Genomic DNA, 20,079 nt, shown 5'->3' on the forward strand with positions numbered 1-20,079 from the left:
GTTCAGGGCTACTCCAATGACTACAGCCTGCTTGCGATGTCCTGGAAGGACGCTGGTCAAATTTCCTCTTAAGAGGTCTGGAAGCTTGACGCAAACCTCTTTTAGGAAAATCATCCTCTGATGATGAGCCAAACCTTTTAACCTCACTTTTACTATGGTAAGGGCGAACGTCCTGGGAAACGTCAACAGGAACGCTCGAGGGAACGTCTGCTCGGGAGCTAAAGCCTCTCGTTTCCTTTCGTCTTTCGACATTCCTTCTCCTAGGGGTTGGGAAGCTTGGAAGAGGTCCAGGACTAGGAGAACGACAAGCCCGAGCAGGCGCACCCTCCACCGCACTAATAACACTCACTGCACCTTTAGCACTTTCCTTTTTTAGCTGTTTAACATCAGCCATCAACTGCGTTCTATCCGCAGCGATAGACTCTACCTTCGTAGCCAACATCATATCTTTAAGTGTTGGTTCATTAGTGGTACTCGTAGTGGGATCAGGAACTACCACTACAGGGGAAGGAATAGGAACAGTGACATGGGAAGAGGAATCTTTAGAAGAATGAGAAGAACTACGTCTTACCCATCTCTTTCTAACTTTCGTATATAGCGATCGAAATCCAGCCACTCATGATCAGACAAAATAAGGCATTTGCTACACCTATCATCAAGTTTACAAACTTTAGCCCTACATTTAATACAGAGTGAATGAGGATCAATGGAGGCCTTTGATAAACGGGTCTTACACCCACTAGCACACAGCCTAAAACCTCTAGAGGGGGTGGCCATTTTGAACTTTGAAAGAGAGATCAAATACAAGCAAGGATCAAAATATCAATATCCAAACATATAACTAGAGTATCCAAACGAAAATCCAATCAAGCGAGAGTCAAAAAACCAGAATTATTGTACTTCACCAAAGGGACAGCAATAATCAGTCAAAAAGCGAGGAGAATATCCAACCAATGTTACCACTAGCGCCGGCAGGGAAGATACGGATACCGATGGAATGGTTTCTAGGTACCTCGCTAGAGGCGCGCAGGTAGCACACCTGGCTATCCAATTGGCGAGTGGCGCGAGTTTTTAATTTTCTGCCATGACGTCAGGGACGTTAGCTATATATATAACCACCAGGGAAGTCTTATGTTTAAAATTAATTATTTAACAGAAATTCCCTAGGGAGGAACTCCAAAGAGGAACCCCGAGGGAACAACATAAAAATAAGTATTACGCCCTTCCTTTCCCAGTCGACATCCACAGGAGAATGTGGGAGCAGAGTACTGTAACTGTAATAAAAACAGAATTACAATTATTTAAATCAGCTAAGAATATTCACTAATAGTGAGAACCACTGATCCTCCGAAGGAAGTGTTCCCCACGGAGAAAAGCTTTAAAGTTAAAATACAATTATAATTTCACTAAAAATAATTGAGACAAACAATTGGAAGAGCAACCTAACCCGTGCACGGGAATAAGCTTCCCCAATAGTACACTGTTGTTGAAAAGGTGAACGACCTCGAGAAGAGAGAGACCGTAGTCAATCTTTTAAAGGCCACATTCTCTTCGCTCAGAAATCCATGTTTCCCGTAGGAAAATGGAAAAGGCAAAGATAATAGTTGAATGAGGAGGGTCCAGGCGATGACGATTCCCCTGCGGCAGCCGAGTTAACGGTTATATGCCGACGGGAAGACCGATGGACCAGAGAGGGAGAGGTCGTTCCCCACGAAGTGGAACTAAGCTGGCCTTGCTAACCTACGCAAGAGTCGTTGTCGTATATGTATCACACACACAGCAAAAACACTGAAAAGGGAACTTACCACATTTCTATACAGTACATATATATATACATAAACATTAAGAATGTTTTCATATATATACAAGTACTGTATAAGAAAAATGTTATTTTCATTAGTAAAATAAATTTTTGAATATACTTACCCGATGATCATGTAGCTGTCAACTCTGTTGCCCGACAGAAATCTACGGTCGGGATACGCCAGCGATCGCTATACAGGTGGGGGTGTACACAACAGCACCATCTGTGAGTAGGTACTCAAGTACTTCTTGTCAACAAGAACTCAATTTTCTTCTCGGTCCACTGGTTCTCTATGGGGAGGAAGGGCGGGTCCTTAAATTCATGATCATCGGGTAAGTATATTCAAAAATTTATTTTACTAATGAAAATAACATTTTTCAATATTAATCTTACCCGATGATCATGTAGCTGATTCACACCCAGGGTGGTGGGTGGAGACCAGCATACATGTTAACAAAGAAGCTAAGTATCCCGTATCTTATTTTAGCCGTTATTCAAAAATAACAAACATAAAATAAATAAGTACCTGGTAAGGAAGTCGACTTGAACCATTACTCTGCTTTTTTAAGTACGTCTTCCTTACTGAGCCTAGCGATCCTCTTAGGATGCTGAGCGACTCCTAGGTGCTGAAGTATGAAGGGCTGCAACCCATACTAAAGGACCTCATCACAACCTCTAATCCAGGCGCTTCTCAAGAAAGAATTTGACCACCCGCCAAATCAACCAGGATGCGGAAGGCTTCTTAGCCTTCCGGACAACCCAGAAATATTTCAAGAGAAAGATTAAAAAGGTTCTGGAATTAGGGAATTGTAGTGGTGGAGCCCCCACCACTACTGCACTCGTTGCTACGAATGGTCCCAGAGTGTAGCAGTTCTCGTAAAGAGACTGGACATTCTTAAGATAAAAGACGCGAACACTGATTAGCTTTTCCAAAAGGTTGCGTCGAAAATATTTTGCAGAGATCTATTTTATTAAAAGGTCACGGAAGTTGTGACAGCTCTAACTTCGTGTGTCCTTACCTTCAGCCAAGCTTGGTCTTCCTCATTCAGAAGGGAATGAGCTTCTCGTATTAACAGTCTGAAAATAACAGGATAAAGAATTCTCTGACATAGGCAAAGATGAATTCTTAACTGAACACCATAAAGCTTCAGACGGGCCCCGTAAAGGTTTTTAAAATAGAACTTAAGAGCTCTTACAGGACATAATACTCTTTCTAGTTCATTTCCAACCATACGATAAGTTTGGAATAACGAACGATATTGGTCAAGGCCGAGAAGGCAGCTCGTGTTTGGCTAGAAAACCAAGATGTAGAACATGTAGCCGTTTCGGATGAAAATCCGATGTTCTTGCTGAAGGCATGAATCTCACTGACTCTTTTAGCTGTGGTTAAGCATATCAGGAAAAGAGTCTTAAAGGTGAGATCTTTCAGGGAGGCTGATTGAAGTGGTTCGAACCTGTCTAACATAAGGAATCTTAGAACCACGTCTAAATTCCAACCAGGTGTAACCAAACGACGCTCCTTCGTGGTCTCAAAAGACTTAAGGAGGTCCTGTAGATCTTTATGTTGGAAAGATCTAAGCCTCTGTGACGGAAGACTGATGCCAACATGCTTCTGTAACCCTTGAAAGTGGGAGCTGAAAGAGATCGCTCTTTCCTCAGATATAAGAGGAAGTCAGCTATATGAGTTACAGAGGTACTGGTCGAGGATACGGATACTGACTTGCACCAGTTTAGGAAGATTTCCCACTTCGATTGGTAGACTCTAAGGGTGGATGCTCTCCTTGCTCTAACAATCGCTCTAGTTGCCTCCTTCGAAAACCTCTAGTTTTCGAGAGTCTTTCGATACTCTGAAGGCAGTGAGACGAAGAGCGTGGAGGCCATGGAGTACCTTCTAACGCGTGGCGGACGTAGCAGGTCCACCCTTAGGGGAAGAGTTCTGGGAACGTCTACTAGCCATCGAAGTACCTCGGTAAGTTATTCTCTCGCGGGCCAGAGGGAAGCAACTAGTGTCAACTTTGTCCCATCGTGAGAGGCGAACTTCTGCAGTACCTTGTTGACAATCTAGAACGGAGGGAATGCATACAGATCTAGATGAGACTAATTTAGTAGAAAAGCATCTAAAAGAACCACTGCTGGGTCCGGGATAGGTGAGCAAAGTATTGAGAGCCTCTTGGACATCGAGGTTGCGAAGAGATCTATGGTTGGCTGGCCCCAGGTGACCCAAAGTCTCTTGCATACATCTCTGTGGAGGGTCCAATATGTTGGAATTATTGTCCCTTCCTACTGAGACAAACTGCTAAGACATTCAAGTGCCTTGGAAGAAATTTGTAACTAGTGAAAAGTCTAGACCTGTTGAACAGGAGAGGAGGTCACTAGCGAACTCGCACCATGTCAGAGTAGGTCCCTCCTTGCTAGGAGATGAACATCAAAGCAGGGAGTAGTCCGTGTTGACCTCCATTACTTTGTCTTGAAGGAGAGACCTGAAGCTTTTCCAGGTCAGACGTACTGCCAGAAGCTTCTTGCAGTTAAAATGCATTGTCCTTTGACTCGAGTTCCATAATCCCGAGCATTCCCTACCGCCTAAGGTCGCACCCCAGCCTACGTCCGATGCGTCTGAGAAGAGAACGTGGTTGGTGGTCTGAACAGTCAGGGGAAGACCCTATAAAAGGTTGAAAAAGTCCTTTCCTCAGGTTAGACCAGACTTATCTTCCGGAAACCGGGATCGAGACCGCTTCTAGCGTCTCGTCCTTTTCCAGTGAAGAGCTAGATGAAACCGAAGAGGACGGAGGTGAAGTCTTCCAAGTGACACCAATTGAACCATGGATGACAGTGTCCTAACCAGACTCATCCACAGCCTGACAGGGCCGTATTCCTTCTTCAGCATCTTCTGGATGGATAGCAGGGCTGGGGATTGATCTTCTCGTTCAGCCATGTCCTCATCAGAGGGTTCCTCATCCGAAACTGATGAGGAAACGGCAACGGAGTGGGCAACGTCTGACTCGCTGAATCCGGTCGCACTGGTGGATGCGTGACGGAGCCGGACACAAGATCATGGTACTGCTGCACAGTCTGTGAACTGTCAACCATGGGGATGCGAGGAAGTACAGCGACAACCCGAAACTGTCTAGACTGTCTGGGTAGTACAGACAACCCCTTATCGGGTTGCTGAGGTTGCCGCACTGCGTCACAACAAGTCACCCTGCTGGTTGTTGAACGTCTTCCCAGTGAAACACTGAACGTCCACAACCACCTCCGAGAGTAGCTTAATGTCAACGTGCGACTGGCAACCCACACTGGGTCGCACCGGTGGAGGAACCATCTCAACTGGCGGACGTGAGTAGGATACCTCAGCGTCAACAGGGCGTACAACCAACCGGTAGGAAGGTCATTGGCAAGAAGGTTCTTCTCCGTAAAAAATCCTCTATCAAGGACTAAGCTTGGACTGCATGTCTTGCAACAAAGCCCAAGGTCTATGGGAGCAGGTGTGGCAACAGACGGGGTTAGCGACTGAAGCGGAACCATATACCCTCCCTGGAAGCATGTTATGCTTAAATTAAAGTCCATAGGAGGCTAAGCAGCTAAAGTCTCCTCTCCAAATGACAGAGTCCTCAAGGGAATATCAGAAGGAGGGAGAACAGCACTTTCTCATCTACAGGAACCATATCCGAGAAAAGCTAGGTTCTCTCAGTGAGGGTTTCACTGGTGCAAAAGCAGCAGACCAGAAGGCAACGTTATGAAACTGCTTGACAGTCTGTGAACTGTCAAAAACTGAACTGTCAACCACAACAGGAGCGTGAGGACATACAGCACTGGTGTATAAGTAGCAGACCAGAAGGCAACGTCATGTAACTGTTTGACAGTCTGTGAGATGGCAACAACCAAAGTTGTGTGGGGAAGCCTCAACTCCTGACTGACTAGTTTGCGGGCGAGTGGCGGTAACCACAGTGTGTTGCGGAGGCTGACACACCGTGTCAAAACACGGCAGCTTGTGGTAGCTCACGCACGGCAACGGAGTGCTCTGTGTGTGGGAGTCATCATACATCTGGCAGGGTTGACTGTGCATGGGTGGAGGAGCTCTCACAACAAGAGTGTGAGAGCAGGAAGCCATGCCGGGCGCACAACCGTGGGAGGTGTAGGCCCACGGGTGCATCGTCAACCTTCTCCGCAGTCGGAGTGTGGGAGCTGGCAACAACAAAAGCAGAGTGCTGGAGCGTGGGAGGGGCTGCGGTGGGTTGCGGAGCATGCTGTATGGTATGCGGAGCATGCTGCATGGGTTGCGGAGAAAGCCGCATAGTGCTGGAACCCGGCAGCTCTACAGCACCTTCCCACTGCTGATGCGGAAGCTCACGCATGTCAACGGATGGAGCAGCAAGAACATGCGTCTGGCAGGGTGGACTGCGCATCGGTGGTGGAGCTCTCACAGGTGGAGTGTGGGAGCAGCCAGCCGCAGTATCTGCTGAGCGCACAACCTCGGTGGGTTGTAGGTTAACAGGTGAAGAGTTAACCTTCTCAGCATGATACTCCTGCATGAATGCCGCAAGCTGAGACTGCATAGTCTGCAGCATGGACCACTAGGGTCTATGAAAGACAACAACAAACGGAGCTACTGTCCGTTGTGACTGAGGGTCTAAAACAGCTGGTGCGGCAACAGACGGAGTTACTGCCTGTTGCGGTACCACCTTGCCTCTCTTGGGAGGTGTGCAGTCGTCGGATGACTGGAGCGAGTCCGAACTGACCCAGTGGCTACACCTAGGCCGTTGGACTTGCGCGGAAGGGACCGACTTGCACTTAAAAGCTGCAAGATTTGGTCCATGGTTTCTGCGAGAAACCTCTTCCGCAGACGAGGAATAAATGGGCTCTCTCGTCTTTGTGTGGGTGGGGTGATCACGTCGGCAACGTGTGTAGATACACCCGAAACCACGGAGGGAAACGTCTGTTCGTATATCAAGCCTGTGGAACCCATAAGTCCTTCGACATTACTTCTCCCCTGGGCTTGGGAGCTTGTAAGAGGTATCGGACAAGGTGAACAACTGGCACGAACAAACGAACCCTCGAACGCAACACTGTAACACTTTGCGCATATCACTTTATCACTTTTGATTTTCTGTTTGCACTTATTTCACTGAACTCGAAACTTTAAGTGATTTGTACCTGAAACACGCAATCCTATCCTTCATTAAAAGGTAGTAATTGCGAAAACAGTTTTACAATGTAACAGAAAAACATAATGAAAGATAAAGAATTCAGTGGCTGGAAAAGAGACTAAACACTAGATAAAAAAAAAACTACGTTTAAAATCTCTCACCGCATAAAGCCTGGGAACAAGAATAAAACTCTAGAAATGTTTTACCTTCTTCCCCTATAGCGACTAGGGAGAAGAGTAAAAAAAAACGAGAACGTTACCCGCTTGAACGAAACGTTTATCCTCCTCTCTCTCCCTCCGTCTCTATCTCTCTCTCTCTCTCTCTTGACTTAGAACCTGAGAGAAGAGCCCAATTATATATCGTTAAAACATATTATTTGTTAAAGGAAAAAAAAAAAAAACTGAAAGGTTTCCCAAATAAAAAGTTCCTTTATTAGAATTAAAACCATTTAAGCTAAGAAAGAATGAACGAAACGCTAGAATCGGTTTACTCTTACTGCAACGTGAAACCGTGAAATACTCTCTCTCTATCGTAACGATAGAACGCAAGTTGAACGTTCTGAACGTCAACAACTGCGGAGACTAAACTAAACGTTAGTTCATCTTTGAAAACAGTACGAGACTATCAAAGAAATTCTTTCAAAAACATTAAAATTAAAATAGCATAAATTCTTAACAGGAAATACGATATGACGGGCTCAATGTTAATTAACTTCGGTTCCAAGTAAGGACTGCCTACTATTAGGAAAGGTCGCATATAAACAAACAAAAATTAATTTTTATAAGTTTATAAAAAATGGAAAGTTAATCGAAGAGGCCTATAAATGGCGGAGAGATATAAAATAAATCTATAACTTTGTTAAGCAAAATTACCAAAAACCTAAACACACTTCCGTCTAAGGGAAGGGTCGGTCATTAAAAGTGAAAGAGAGTCTATACTCTCTTCGACACCAACACTTCCGTCTAAGGGAAGGGTCGGCCATTTAAAAGTGAAAGAGAGTCCATACTCTCTTCGTCACCATAATTAAATCTATCCAAAACGAGTTCAAGTTTTGAAATGAAGATAAAACCCCTGCATAGCGAAAGCTCAAAACTGGAATAGTGTACTTCACCAAAAAGTTGTGAAAACAAATCCAGTTAGGGACGGCGTATTAGTAGGTCTTGCCGGTGGCACGACAGAGGAAAAATTGAGTTCTTGTTGACAAGAAGTACTTGAGTACCTACTCACAGATGGCGCTGTTGTGTACACCCCCACCTGTATAGCGATCGCTGGCGTATCCCGACCGTAGATTTCTGTCGGGCAACAGAGTTGACAGCTACATGATCATCGGGTAAGATTAATATTGAAAAAGTAAGTTAAAAGACAAAAATTAATGGCAGTCCAGAATAGGCAAGGAGGGAGAGAGGAAACAACCGCTCTCGATCTGAGCCAAAAGTAAAGTGACTAAATCACAGGTGTGTGAACAGTAGTGGTAGCAAGCTACCGCCCCCTACCCCCGCTAACTAGCAGTGTAGGTAGTTAACCCTCGCTAAATTTTAATGGCTTGTCATTTCAGCTCCGCCAAAAGTATAACCCCTAATAAATAGCGCGGTTTGTATTCCAGTTACGGAACAATTGTATTTTTCCTAACTAGACAAACCTGCATGTCCCAACTGGGGTAGTGGAATGTAATTAACAGAAAATTATGTTTACAACCATGTAGATATTCAAACAATTCCATTTTCAATAACAAGCTGGAAAATATATTTCCTTGATTATTGAAATAGGCCTAACCATGCAGCCAATTAAACGCACATATAACTTGGATTACGTTTTTTTTTTTTTACACCAACTTGGGTTTTATTTATATTTCATTATTCATATGCTAAACTTCTTTGTATTTCATCAAAAGAAAATATAACTATAAAATGTAACCCTATACTGTAATAGTAGAAACTTGATTTACAAATCACATTAGCCAATGCTCACATGCAGTCCTTCCTGCTGCCATTCAATGTTGAACTCTGGTTAACACATCGTTCCATCATTGTTGAAGAGAGAAGGTGGCACATTATTCTCTGGGACATAATAAATCCTCTTCCCCTGAAATATTTATTGCACTCTTTGGTTTACATTTTCAGAGTCGGATGTTTCTGCTCCCATTTGTGCATAGCTTCTGCCCACGAGCCCTCCTCCTAGCTGCGCTGTTACGAGTATATACTTCCTGCGCACCTACGTCCTTCCCCTACCATATGACGAAGTTCACAATATTTGGGCATGTATGTAAGCTGGAGTGTGACGTAGGCAGTTCTGTGACACGTCCCGTTTTCTTGTCAAGTTTTCAGTGCCTTTGTAGATGTGGTACGTGTCAGGTGTGCAGTATCAAGCCCGTAACAATATGTAATGACTACTCTTTTGGCTCTTTCGTTGCTATAGCCAAGTTTAACGGTGATTAGCATGGCATTCCTGGCGTAGGTGAATCAATATTTAAAAGCTCGTTGTATTATCCCATCAAGGTTAAAAGGGTCTCAAGTGCAATTCTGACTGACTTTTAGGGAACATGCGCATTTTTTAACCGCAACGCTTCTGTGAAGATTGCCAAAACAAAAAAAAAGGCGTAGGTGTCAATCATAATGTAAGGATTTATTTGAAATTAACTTTTACAGTAGTGTTTGTGTGTGTGATCGCAGCCACATGTATGTATGATGAGGGCCGATTAAGAATAGGGTTGGGTGTATGAGTGATCAGGGCCACATGTATGATGACGGCCGAATAAGAATAGGGCAATGTAAGTGGGGTCGCAGAGGGGTGTTAGTCCCTCGACCCAGTTAGGTTTAAGAATAAGAATAGAGACTCGTCTTGTAGATAAGGTTAGGTGGGGCCATTCAAGTTAGGTAGTGTTCTTTTGTAGAGGTTTTGCAGAACATACTTCTGTAGTACAGCGCCCTCATCTTACGAACGCTTAGAAAACAGGAAGAAATTCCAGTCTTCTGCGGCCGCGGGAAGACCTGCTTATCTAAAAAGGCTCCACTTTTAGTTTGTGACCTGGGAAAGGGGTGTCAGGGGAGCTTGCCCAGGGCTAGTTCTGTGACCTGGAAACTACTAAGTTAGATTAGGTGGGTTTGTTAGGTTCTGCGGCCTTTTACAAATCTCAAAAGTGTTAAATAATCGCGTTTAGTCCTGTTTTCACACACCCAAAATACCAGGTTCCCTCCTATGTCCTTCGGGAAGGGAGGGGGGTCCATAATGGTAGAAAGGCTTATTTGCAGTAGATTTCAAGGTCAAACGAGTTAAAAACTCAGGAGCCTTTGTATATCAGCGGCCAGTTCCTCACGCGTCCAATAAAGATGGACATCAGCTAACCTAAACTTTCCCCCCTAACCTAACCTACAAGCCATGGCCTTACCTATTTACGTAATGGGGGGGGGGAAAGCCCCCCTTACACTGCCGTATTCTAAGTTAGATAATAATACATACAGGTGGCCGCTATCATATATACACCCAAAAGCACACTATATAATCTTGTTTTATGGCTTATTGGAAATGTCCCCTGTATAATTTTACCGAAAATCATTGAAATCTATAAATTCAACAGGCAACACAATTTTCTACATTTGTGTTCCTGTACTGTAATTATATATATAAATAATAGTTGCCTTGTCATTAAAGAAAAATTAGTTTTGTGTGTGTTTTGAATAAGTTTATTCAAAACAGGTACAGAACTGGGAACAAAATTCCCATCCAAATCGGCCTCAATTGACGTTCAATACGGCATTTAATATAACTGACAAGGCCTATTAATGGCAACATTTAATCAATAGGCTTATCTAGTAGCAATTTGCTATGACATCACAGACTTTCCCTGTCAATTAAGCTACGTAATCAACAAATGATGACATTTCTATCGGCTAAGGCTAAGCTATATCGATTGAAGTAGTAAGCTAAAAGTACAAGAAACTTCGAAACTTAGACCTATTTTAATGATCAGTGTCATATGAAAGAGGATCTAAAGTGTGATTATTCCACTTAGAAACTTAACTTACCTCCATTTCTAAGTAAAACCAAATACAAACGGTTATTAAGTACGTCCTTACTGGTTTTGCTAGGCGCCAACACAGACACACACAAACAATTGGTTTGTTACTACTAGTGTGTCCAACTCCTTCCCCCCCCCCCCCATTCAATTCCTTCTCTCTACAGTCCTACAGGATCGTGAAAATTTGTAAGGAGTGGCAGTGCAATAAAAAATCATTCTCTATAAAAAAGGAAAAAAAAGAAAGTCGAGTTATGAGATTACCATTCAGTTTCTTCTACTGTAAGTGTGAATTATTTTGGTTTCCTGTCCACAATTCTTCATGAATTTTGATAAATCTTTTCCCCATTGAGAAATTTGATTTAACAAGCATTTACTGATTTGTTAGAGTTAGTTCTGTTCCAACCAATTATATATACTAAACCGTATACTCCTAGGATAAGATATTCACAATTTCACATTACAATATTGTGTAGGCCTACAAGAAATTTACAAAAGGAGAGCATAATAGCAATTTCATTATTATTATTATTATTATTATTATTATTATTATTATTATTATTATTTGTCAAGCTATACCCTAGTTGGAGAAGCAGGATGCTATATAAGCCCAGGGGCCCCAGCAGGGAAAATAGCCCAGTGAGAAAAGGAAACAAGGAAGAATAAAATATCTTAAGAACAGTAACGCCATCATGATAAATATTTCTTTCATAAAGTATAAAAACTTATAAAAACAAGAGGAAGAGAAATAAGAGAATACTGTACCCGAGTGTACCCTCAAGCAAGAGAACTTAAAAATAAAACATATGATTCCATAATGAGAAAAATAATAAAAATCATGACAAATATAAATGCATCCTAAGCAATAGATGCAACATAAGAGGTCTATTATGGGACGAAAACTTATGATATGAATTTGAAAATTAATCTAATGAAACGACTGGAATTAACTATTTCCAAAAGGGGCTTTCGATATTTCGTGTGAAAAGCACACGAATATGTAATTCTAGAACTTACAAATAGTTTTAGTCATTAGCAATCGAATTGAAGCATTAACTAACTATTAATATCAGCATACAGACACTATATTATATTCTGTGGAGACAGTTGAATTTTATGTTGTAAATAAAATGCAGGACGTCATGGATGAGCTAGGTAGGCCTAAAGTTTTTATTTTTTTTTTGGTTATGTGTAACATTTCTCTTCTTTTAATTCATATTCTTTTTAATATTTTCTATCTACCTTCGTGAGTCAGATTAATAAAAAAAAATACCTTTACCCTCATTGCGTTTTGATGTTACAATGTTCCTGGTTCATAATTGCTCACTCCGCAAAATAAGTTTACGGGCACTTTATTGCATTACAGATAAGTGCAAAGCTTCTAAGCTTATTTTTATTATTGTCATTAAGCTTATTTTACCTGTACTATAAACAAATTAATGTTGAAATTCACTATCGTTATTTTTATCCCATTCTATCTTAAAATCAGCTAAGATAACACCTTGCTATTATCAGTTTTTGGCAACTATCGTGGTCAGTTTGGACTTTTTAAATTCTTCTTTCAAAGGCATAATAAGTGCGGGTGACAGAAGAAAACCCTACAATTTCTTCTCGTCATATGGGGCGGGTTTGCTTATAATTTCTACCTATCCCTCGTGCTGATTTCAATACAAATTTTGTTAAATCGATATTAATTTATTCTTTAGTAGCTTCCATTTCGCCATGTATCTAGGAGTAGGCCTACACATTTAGTGTCGGGAATTTCGACCCGATCAATCGAAATTCCCGCCATTTGACTCCACCTACGACTACGTCAAATTGGAGGGAGAGGAGAAAACTCGCGGGCGAATGAATGTAGTTCCAGACGTGAACGTTTAGAGCCAAAAAGGGAAACCGCCTGGTAGGAAGGCACTGAGACTAATAAAATCAATTGCTGGTAATTTAAGATTAGGAAAAATAACGTCATTGTGTTGTAACATGATAAAAAAATCCAATCTAGAAATTTAGGTTCATGACAAATTGCGCCAAAAAGGTGACGTCGGAGGTAGCAAGGCTAGCTCGTCCTCTTTGATCCAACGTCCCCAACCAAAGTAAGTCCCCTCTAATTGTTCTCTCTCCCCACGCCTATTGTACCCAGGTCGGTTTCCGTGTAGGTCTTGATAAGAGTTGTAGTAATGTTTTTTATCTGTTGATATTTTGTCGATCCTTGTGCCAGGGGATCATTGGTATTGTGTAAAGCACGTCTAGGGGTCTCGATAAGGGTTTTATCGAGGTAACCTTATGAATGATTAATTAATTTGATGTTATCTTGAGTCCGAAGTGGACATAGTTTTTTTTTTCAGTCACATGTTCTCGAATGTTAAGTAAAGTTTAAGTTTTCATGTTTCCTACGTATTAGATTATTTTTGTAATAAAATTTGTTAAAGATGCCCATATTCTAATTACTCCCCCGATGGTTTTGAGTAGCTTGTCCCTCAGACTTTGTGATCTGCCCAGTACATCGGGCTATTTTGTGTAAACCGGTGATAAATCGCCACATTTGGTCCTTCGAACCGGATCACAAGTGCTTCCCAGAGCCGGACGGGACTAATTTGAGTATGTGCCTTTAAGGGTGGGAGAGAAGGAACAATCAAAGGTTCATCTACGTCCCGATGTGCGATCGCCCACGTGGGTCAGTTTGAGTCCCTTCTTAACGTAAAATTATCTTTCTTTCCTTGCCTTGCCCAATCCCCCCAAACGTAAAGTAAAGTAATTAAGATGGCTGTGTCCACGATTGTTCATATCGAGGCGTCGATGGGCCTACTGGAGGATTTACTAAGCGAAACGCAAAGGGCGCTGATAGAGACTTACTCCGAGTCCGTTTACCAGAATTTGGTAACGGAGTTGCAGGCAGAGGTCCGACAGCTTAAAGAGCTATACAAGAGCCAGCGCGTTAAGCTAGAAACTAGTTTCGAAGCCCGAATTAGGCATATGTTAGGTGAAGCGACACGTGCTTCCACACTATTGTACAATAGAATAGATAAAGTGAAAGGCCCTTCAACGGGGAATGTTGCCCTCCCCAGGTTGAAGCCGCTGCCTCTCCCCACGTTTGAAGGGGAAGTGCAAGAGTACGCATCGTACCGTGAACTATTCACGATCCACGTGGATCGAAGAGCTGATTTAGACGAAGTGTCTAAATTCACGTATTTATTGGGGACGTTGGGCAAAGAGCCGCTTAGGATCATCAAATCTCTAAGTGTAACCGCCGCGAACTATAGTGTAGCATTAGACCTATTAGATAAGCAGTATGGCAACGTGCACCAGACACTCGTGATTCTGCACCGTAAGTTAGCAAACATCTTTGTGCCATCACTAAACCCAGTAGAACTCAAAAGGTTCCGTTTTGAGTTGACCATCATTATTGAACAAATCAAAAGACTTAGTACCAATGACTTAGGCCAGGGCATGGTCATGAGCCTCATTAATCAAAAACTTTCGGAGGGAAAACTATACCGCAAAGTGGTAGAGCACTTAAGGAAATGCGACTATACGTTGGACGAGTTTTTTGAGGCAATAGATTTCATAGTAAGAATGTTAGAAGACGATGCATTGCAGAGAGGCGACAGTCTTGAGAGTGACAAAAGACCAGACAGTAGTGTAAGACCGAAAACCCATCCCATCCACCATAATTCCTGCCCATTTTGTAGCGAACGGCATCCGCCTCACGGATGTCGCCAAGTGACAGACGTAGCTGCTAGACGTCGCATTTTACTAAAAAGGGGTCTTTGTTTTAATTGCACGAAATCAGGCCATCGTAGCGATAAATGTCCCGTATCAAATTCCTGTAGAAACTGTAATGCTAAGCACCACACTGAGATTTGCGACGCGGGTAGACCGCAATCAATCCCTAGTCATAATAATAGTCAATCAACAACGTCCCGCCCCGTAGTAAATGCGACGCCTGCACAGAACCAAAATGCCCCCCGTCCATCTAAGGTTAAAGTAGAATCTAAACCATGCACAAGCGCAAAGATCGCGCAGAGGTCCGATGTGGACCTCCCATGCACTATCTTGCCAACAGCCATGGCAGGTATTCAACAAAGGCAAGGTAGTAAGCGAGTCCGCCTATTTCTCGACTCAGGAAGCCAGAGGAGCTTCATCTCTGCAAAAATTGCCCGTCAATTAGGCCTACCAGTGGTAGGAAGAGTATCCTTGAATATAGCTCCGTTTGGTTCCGAGGAAATAAGCGGACAATATGATGTAGTAAGTTGCAGGGTTGAAATGGGGAAAAGAATCGTGCGTATGAAGTTGGTGGCACACGAAAACGTGGACGTCCCGATACATAACGTGGGTTATGTAAAGGTCAGACAGCATCTGTTGACCAAGGGAGTCACGTTAGCCGATCCAGCAAACCAATCAGATACCATGAAGAACGTTCACATTTTAGTTGGGGCTGACTATTTTAGCTATTTCATCATAGGTGTTGAAAAAGTAGATGGGATAAATCTTTTCTTAACGCATAATGGTATGTCCCCGTACGGGAAGGTGCCACAGTGGCTGTTCCAAGGGGAAAAGGTCGAACAAGTAAGAACGTTGAGAGTGTGCAGAATCACGGACGAGCCATATCTGTATGATGTAGATGAGTGGTGGCGATTAGACCGTGTTGGTATCGCCCCATCTGAGCAATACACTGTTCGCGAGGCCGAGGCCGTGCGAAAGGTATCGCAAAGCGTTGTAAGAAAACCTGAGGGATATCAGGTTAGCCTACCATTCGGGTCGGATGCTAGGCCAGAAACAAATTATCGTAACGCTGTGGCGCAGTTGGAGTCGTTGCAGACAAAATTCAGAAAGGATAGGAAATATTTTGAACAATATCAGGGAGTGATAGATAAGTATCTCGAAGCAGGATTTATATCAGAAGTGAAAAATCCCGTAGTGGAAGGTTATTACATGCCACACTTTGGTGTTAAGAAAGACAGCCGTACCACCCCCCTTAGAATAGTGTTCAATGCCTCGGCCAAGTCACAAGGTTGCAAGTCCTTGAATGAATGTCTTTTACCTGGGCCCAATTTGGTAGAAGTAGCATATAGTTTAATTATAAGGTTTAGGTTGAATCGATATGCCATGTTAGCCGACATAAGTAAAGCATTCCATCGTGTTTTGTTAGATCCTCGTGATGCCAAATACACACGATTTCTGTGGCGCGAGGCAGCTGGTCGAGCGCTTACCTTCGCCTTTAGAGTCGTGGTGTTCGGCATCACAGCTAGTCCATTTTTGCTACAACAAATATTAAATTGTCATTTTAAAGAGGAAGGGCGCCCAGATTTAGTAAAATCCTTTTATGTCGATAATTATCTGGCCACGTTTGAAGATATAGAACATATGAGGCGAGAGCATGAGTCTGTACATAACATCTTAAAAGGGGCGGGTATGCCCTTAGAAGGGTGGGCCAGCAATCACTTGGCCTTCGATAGCGAGAGACAGTGGAGTGAGCCTGTGAGTGTGAACGTGCTCGGGCTGCGATCGGCCCGGGACGTGGACAGATTGTGTGTGAAAGAAAGCAAAAGGATCTGTGAGTTGGGGGAGGGATGGGTGCCCACGAAGCGTAGGGTACTTTCCCTATTAGTCTCCATATATGATCCGATAGGTTTGATAAGCCCATTATTTGTAAGGGGAAAGCTTTTCCTTCAACAACTATGGGAGGATAATGTAGGTTGGGATGATGTTTTAGGAAAAGAGAGGGCTAAAGAGGCAAGTGAATTGTTGAATGATTTGAAAGCGGTGAGCGACATCACCTTTCAAAGATCAATAGGAAAAAGAGGCTTACAACTTCATGTGTTCACCGATGCCAGCAGTAAGGCATATGGAGCAGTAGCATATACTAGGGACGAATGCAATCAGGTAAGTCTGGTAACGAGTAGAACCCGGATCACTCCGAAAGGGATGAGCAAGTTGACGATCCCTAAGCTAGAGTTACTGGCCTTGTTGTTAGGCAGCAGACTAGCAAGAACGATCAAGGATCTGATCGAGCCACGGGAAATAGTAATGTGGACCGACAGCAAGGTAACGTTGGCATGGGTAGCTTCGCCCGATGGCAGGTCTAATAAAAATGTGTTTGTTTCTAACAGAGTGGCAGAAATTAATTTTATTCAGCAGGTTTGTAGTTTCAGTCTGAACCATGTCCCTAGTCAGCAGAACCCTGCCGATATCCTATCCCGAGGCGCAACGGCTCAACAATTGCAAGCTAACCCCCTGTGGAGGAACGGTCCAGAATTCCTCAGGACCACGGGAAAGCCTGTTCCTTGCGAGGAGGAAGATCTACTACATCAAACTCACGTAGTAGCGGCGGTGCAGGAGTTGAGGGAGGAGATGTGTCCTACCCCCCCAGGCGAGATTTGGGACGTCCTGAAAAGGGAAGTAGGGTTCCAATTCTTGTTACGAGTAGCCAGACTAGTTTTAAAGTTTGCTAAGATAGAACGGCATCCGTTCAGTATTGTTGTAAAATTAGAGCAAAAACATTATTTGCCTACTGTTTATGCCTACTTAGAGGGCGGAGTCAGACCCCCTCGTGAAGTTGCTAATTTTGCTAGACAATTGAATTTAGTTTTGGTAGATAATCTCATCTGCACCAGGGGACGAGTGTCCCATGTAGGAGAAACTGATCATTTAATTCTCTTGCCAGCCAAAGGGCATTTGGTTAGGATGTATCTAAATTATTTACATCAGTTACATTTGCATTGTGGGGTGAATACTCTAATAGGTATCTTTCGACAGAAATGTTGGGTGGCGGGTCTACGTTCCATTGCGAAGCGAACCGTGCGGCAATGCCCTGAATGCAAGCTAGCCTTCCAGCCTCTAACGAGACAGCCACCACCACCCCCCCTGCCAAAGGAAAGGATCACCCTCACAAAACCGTTCACGGCGGTCGGAGTGGACCACACAGCAGCAATTCACACGGAGACACGGCCCGGGTATATACTTATCGTAACTTGCATGGCCAGCAGAGCCGTGTACCTTGACTTCTGTCCCTCCTTGGAAGCAGAAGAATTCGTGTTGGCACTTAGACGGTTTAGCGCCACCCACGGTGCCCCACAGCTCATCATGTCCGATAACCATCAAACCTTCAAGGCTGCCAGCCACCTCCTGCAGGGACTTTATGAAGAGGATGAAGTCCAGCAGTTCCTGAGGAAAACTGGCATAAAGTGGCGGTTTCAGACGCCCCGTGCACCTTGGAAAGATGGGTTCTTCGAGCGTTTGATAGGAGTAACGAAACGGACCCTCCAGATAGCCCTCGGAAAGAAGTACCTGCCGGACGCCCACGTGCTAACCCTCGTGAAAGAAGCAGAAGCAGTGGTGAATAATCGACCGCTTATGTACAGCGGTGACGAGCGCGAGGATGAAGTCCTCACCCCCTCCCATTTGATAAGAGGACACCAAGTCCACCTCATGGCCCCGATCTTACCGGACGACCATCTCAACGCAACCTTCACCTCTCGGAAGCTACGTGATCGTTACGTAAGATTGACAGATTCACTCAAAGCCTTTAGGGAACGCTGGAGAAGGGAATACTTGAGTGCCTTGAGAGCCCGGCACGACAGTCGGCCCGGGGAACCCTCCAAGCTGCACCCCGGAGACATCGTGCTAGTTAAGCAGGACAATAAGAAGAGAGCGACTTGGCCTCTGGGACGTGTCGTGGAGACGTATCCTGACGACAACGGAGTCGTACGCTCGGCGAAAGTGTTGTTTGAGGGTGTCGAATCGCTGCGAGCTGTCAGCCACCTGGTTCCCCTAGAAATAGCCCCCTCTGAGGATGACCATGAAGGAGACGATGGTGATGACGGAGAAGAGGGTGCGTACAGTTCGACAGCCGGAATGCCAGGGATAGCGGAGACGTCTGGGAACGACCAGGGTATGGCAACAGCTACGACAACTCAACAACCAGCCACAGGAACGGACGACAACGACGAGGAAGGTGAGAACTATGCAGTTAGTGAAAGAAGTGAAAATGAAAATGAAACAGAGCAGACGAACGCACAAGGACGTTCTGCACGCCCATTGAGAAGGGCTGCCGCGAAACAGCGAGAACTAATGGACTGTCTGCTGAAAAGTGACGATATATAAAAAGTAGCTGTAAACTGTAAGTGAAAAGGGGGCGTGTCCTATCTGGAAGGTAGGGAGGGTGGAGTTTGTGAGGTGTGCGTGAATCTGCGGAGGTTGGAAGTGCTTAGGGGTGGAGAACGGGGACGGGATGGTCTCTCGTGCGTACAGACCGAGCGTTGCACAGAACCAACCCCTCCCTCTTGTACTCCATTAAGTAACAGCCTGCATGTAGCAGCGCTATAGAAGTCTCGATTATTGTGAGTTGAGACAGACTGCACTTGAATTATTATGTTTGCATTTCTGCCATTTCTTGAATTGTCTTAGGCCCATTGCCTAATTGTCTTTGCACTTGAATTATTATGTTTGCATTTCTGCCATTTCTTGAATTGTCTTAGGCCCGTTGCCTAATTGTCTTTGCACTTGAATTATTATGTTTGCATTTCTGCCATTTCTTGAATTGTCTTAGGCCCAATTGCCTAATAGCCTTAGAGCTTGAATTGTATGCATTGCCATTGCCATTTTCTGTTTGTTTTAGGCCCATTGCCTAATTGCTTGTCTTTTGAATTCTGTAAAATGTGTGTACATTATCACTTATTTCTGCTGTTCCTTATGTGTATTACACGAGTGCTTTAGAATTGCTAGGCCCATTGCCTAATTTGATCTGTTGTATGACTGTACATTATTGATTGTGTTTTTACCCCGGGGTAACATTGCTGTTGTATATTGTGCGTACTCTGTTCGAGTCGTTGCGGAGCGCTACGCAGCGAGCCTAACAGAGTCTCGGAGTAAGCCACTCCCCTCACCCCGAGTCTAGCTCCATCCAATTGACCGACGTTTCATCGCTCCTTATTTTGGGGCGTGGAGGATGTCGGGAATTTCGACCCGATCAATCGAAATTCCCGCCATTTGACTCCACCTACGACTACGTCAAATTGGAGGGAGAGGAGAAAACTCGCGGGCGAATGAATGTAGTTCCAGACGTGAACGTTTAGAGCCAAAAAGGGAAACCGCCTGGTAGGAAGGCACTGAGACTAATAAAA

The 20,079-nt window shown here is 43.9% G+C and overlaps 1 protein-coding gene across 2 annotated transcripts in view; it reads right to left on the reverse strand.

Annotated features, from left to right (window-relative positions):
* tra2 (transformer 2) overlaps window positions 1-20,079 on the reverse strand; it is a 196,518-nt gene that overhangs the window by 171,084 nt on the left and 5,355 nt on the right. Inside the window, exon 1 of one of the 2 annotated variants that reach the window (XM_068368486.1) lies at window positions 10,971-11,132. The exons of the other annotated variant lie outside the window; for it this stretch is intronic. Within the exon in view, the coding sequence (XP_068224587.1) occupies window positions 10,971-10,976 (6 nt within the window). The 5' untranslated portion in view covers window positions 10,977-11,132. Of the gene's footprint in view, window positions 1-10,970; window positions 11,133-20,079 lie in introns of those variants that run through there. 2 annotated transcript variants of the gene reach the window in all.

This window comes from Palaemon carinicauda, unplaced genomic scaffold (assembly GCF_036898095.1).
Source record: "Palaemon carinicauda isolate YSFRI2023 unplaced genomic scaffold, ASM3689809v2 scaffold22, whole genome shotgun sequence".
Taxonomy (NCBI): Eukaryota; Metazoa; Arthropoda; class Malacostraca; order Decapoda; family Palaemonidae; genus Palaemon; species Palaemon carinicauda.